At 44.0% G+C, this 3,794-nt stretch overlaps 1 protein-coding gene across 1 annotated transcript; it reads right to left on the bottom strand.

The window, feature by feature from the left end:
- Window positions 1-331: 331 nt before the first annotated feature.
- Window positions 332-2,125, bottom strand: LOC147628759 (uncharacterized). Its single transcript, XM_086814239.1, has 2 exons — window positions 1,444-2,125; window positions 332-637 (listed from the first exon to the last, which is right to left on the bottom strand). The coding sequence occupies exons 1-2, from the start codon at window positions 1,962-1,964 to the stop codon at window positions 493-495; spliced, it is 666 nt and encodes a 221-aa protein (XP_086670365.1). The 5' UTR covers window positions 1,965-2,125; the 3' UTR covers window positions 332-492.
- Between the last annotated feature and the right edge of the window lie 1,669 nt (window positions 2,126-3,794).

Here is a 3,794-nt window from a genome sequence, read left to right as displayed (position 1 = left end):
ACGTACATCAAGGGTACTCTCACATGCACGGGTACTCTCACATGCACCATCACATGCAACAAGCGTGATACATTGATGGGTTGGTGCTATTCAAATTGGGCTGGAGATAACAATGATTCAAGGGAATCGATAGTTGGGTTTTATATCTCACTTGGTTTAGATTCTTTTTCTTGGACCAACAAGAAGCAACCTACAATGGCATTTTGTTAAAGTGATTCAAAATACTTCATTGCTTATGTCTAATGTTGTTCATTTATATTAAAGGTTGAAACATTGCCATTGCTTAAATTTCAATTTTGAATACAAGAGTCATGGTGCCAATGGCATGATATAATTAATAATGTGCAAAGTATCTAATTAGGTTACATGACTACTACAGATAGTGAATAGACATAGAAAAAGTTGGTAAATAAACAATGTGAAGTAGTGGCTTGGGAAGATGCCTTTACACAAGAGAATGGAGAATATCACAACTTTGGACTCTTGGGTGAATTAGTCAGCCTTGATGTAGAAGACATATATAATGGAGTACGGGGTGACATGCACATCCCCAGATTTAGCACCAGTTGTGGTGGAAGGAGGTAGGCCACCTTTGGATGCAAGTCGTTGTAAGTATGTGACGGCGCCAAGCAAGTCCCTACACATGATCATCATAATTTTGAGATAAGTACCAAGGTCACTATGCACCTTTATTGGTTTTGAAAGATTGAAGAACGATGTTACTTCTAAGTGAGGTTTGGAAGCCCCTTTGCTATTAGACTAGCAAACCCACTCATGCAACCCTACTTTTGGGGCTTGCCCATGGACATCCATAGCGTTTTATTTTCATGTTTTCCCTTCCTTCCTTCCAAAGTCATCATTAGCTTTAAATTTCGAGAATTTTTTAATAACTTTTTGAACTAGGCTTTATGCTTGGAGCGGAGACAAGATGAAAGGTAACAATGAGCTAGGCTTCAAGTAATCTAATCTCGAGCAGCTCAGATTACTTCTAGGTTGAGATTCGTTCGTGCCACCGGCGATGTTGGGTTCACATTAGATGACCTCGATTTGCTTATATTTCACAAATCGCATATGAGCGTAAGGTAGAGCGTTGTGCTTGGAAGCTTGGGATGCCCCATTTGAATCCGGAGGGTTGTGCCTGCAAATCGAGGTTTTTTAGAAAATCAAGATCAAGATTCGAGGTCATCCTCGACTCTTGATCGTAGATATAATAGAGTGGGGTGATGTGGACCGTAGATCCCATTATGCTCACCCCGTAGCTGAGGGACATTGACAACTTGGGTCACAATGAGGAGAGAATCTATAGATTCACACCAACTGCGTGAAGCTGATATCAAGTCTAGACCATGTGGGCTTATATAGAGCTTCCACAGAGGTGGTTTTTCCCATTTTGATATGTTAGGATTTAAATTGTAGTCTTGATTAAAAGTGACGAGAGCTTACTTGTTGCCGCTATGGGAGGTGGCCTCGAAGAGGTTCCAGGTGATGCTGTCGGGGTCGACGGTGACGGCCTGCAGAGAGCGGGCAGTGACGAGGCTGGAGGTGGGCAGGTACGTCTCCCACGAGGGCTGCCCTCCGGCTGCGTCCGGGTGCGCCAAAAAGAAGTGCTGCCCTGCAACAACCTTCTTCACCGACTTCTTTGCCGCGACGTGGCCGCCGCCCAGCTTGCGCCCGCCCACCACCTGCGATCCACTTCTGCTTCTGTTGCCTTCAAGCGGGTAGAGGTCCGCCGTAGCGTTGAAGAGCAACCAGTCGGAGCCGTTGAAGGAGTAGTGCTGCAGCCCGTCTGCGTAGTACGCCACTTGTAGCTTCTGTCCGGACGGCACCTCTATGTCCGCCGGGATGTCCAAGCTGCTCAGAAGCTCGTTGCAATTACTTGCATTCCAATCATTACTATACGCCAAAGCTTGCAGTGCCAATTGCGAGCTCAAGATCACGACAAGGAACAGGAGTAAAGACTTCATGAATGAATGATTAGCAGGAACAATCAGAAGAGGTGGCCGGGATGTAGCAGCTTGTGAGAGGAGTGTGTGTGCGCGCGCGCTTGAGAGAGAGAGAGAGAGAGAGAGAGAGAGAGAGAGAGAAGTGCTTCCAAACACCACAGGTACTCAACAGAGAACGCAAGCTCTATGTAAGAAGAGGTGTGCCTTTGCGTCCAATAAAGGAACGTAATATAGGCTGCTGAAAGCGAACCAGTCAAAAGCGCGTTTAACGAACAGGCTTCATTGGGCAAGTAGAGCCTGTATGACATTACGCTTAGGCGCGGCCGCCCCCCAATGTGGGCCCTCATGAAAGGGGCGAGGTCATAAGCTTGAATGTGTAGCTTGATGCGAGTATGTTTCAAAGGTACCGCTCAAATGAGGTACAAGGGTCTTGGTGCATAGATCAAATATGCCTCACTGGAGAGTCTCTTAGCATAGCCACCATTCACATGTGGGAGTCTTACCAAATAGCGACGAGTAACCTTTTCCCGAGCTGGTTGAAAATTAGAGCAAAACTTGGCAACTAACCCCCAAAAATTAGAAGTAACTCGACAAACTTTTATAATAGAAAACAATTCAAAGTGAGCACAAGACATAAGCAATACATTAGAAGATCACGTCAATCACCGTACAAAGTTGAAACACCACTCCAACTACAAATTTGTGACTGCACGGAACTTGACCCAATAATATCTGCATTAAACAAGACCAAAACAAAATCACCCTGCCTTGGATTTCAAATTTGACGACCTAGAGGTACCTTGGCCTTCATGTGAAACCCATTACTTATAAAATTTACTTTTCATGGCCTTTTTTTACGCCCAAAATTTTACGAGGACCTTACTTGAAGATTACAATGGGTCTTGCCGCCTAGTGCATCCTTCAAATTATGGGCCTGAGGAGGGTCCATCGTTAACAAAAGAAAAAAATAAATAAACTTGCTCTTCACAAGTTTTTCTCTCTTGTTTAGGAGTGTGAAACACTTGAATGATGGTTTTTCCATGAGATAAACTACCCAATTGTCTGCCTTGGTAGCTGCACTTTCTTGAGTCTATTGAGATTTTCCTTGAGTTGGGAAGGAGTATGTTCCTTGAAAAACCATACCCTTTTTCTTTTCAAGAGCTTAGATTGTTGAACGAGCTTCATGCTTGCCTCCTCAGTCTCAAATTAAAGGATGCCATACCCTTTTTCTTTTCAAGAGCTTAGATTGTTGAAGGAGCTTCATGCTTGCCTCCTCAGTCTCAAATCAAAGGATGCCACCATGGTCGTGGACTTGTGAAGGTAGATATTAGTGAATATACATGGTTCCCATGTTACTATTGGGGTAGTGTGGAAGCTCAACTTAGCAAGAGTCTCACTAAGGGTGTCTTTGTTAACCCACCAATATTGCAGGAGTCCTCCAATGCGGCAAGTTCTCTTGTAGGTGTTGTCTACAGTGTTTCACACTCAAGTAGTGAACTCAACTTCGATGGAGAAAGTGGTAGCTACCTCCTTAAAGTGGCTTTTAATGATTCTTGTCACTCCTTGTTAGTGGCATTGACTAGACTTGTTTGGGGATACTCATTATCCTTGCAAGCTTCCAATACATCAAAACAATCTTTTAGTGTGACAAGGTGCACTAGTTCTCACTTTTGAGAGAGAGAGAGAGAGAGAGTGAGTGAATGTGTGTGTGTTGAGAAGAGGGTTCAGGTTATATGTAGTTACTCCCACAAAGAATTGTCCCTCTAGTCTACATGGCAGCAATGGTTGGGGGGCATGCTCTCAAGCTATAGGGGCACTAGCTTTAACTTAGGGTCATTTTCAATTTAAGTT

Source organism: Cibotium barometz, chromosome 19 (genome assembly GCF_041138505.1).
Source record: "Cibotium barometz isolate CiBa-2024 chromosome 19, ASM4113850v1, whole genome shotgun sequence".
In the NCBI taxonomy this organism is placed as follows: Eukaryota; Viridiplantae; Streptophyta; class Polypodiopsida; order Cyatheales; family Cibotiaceae; genus Cibotium; species Cibotium barometz.
The sequence above is the reverse complement of the archived record's forward strand: the minus strand, read 5'-3'. Positions and strand labels throughout refer to the sequence as shown.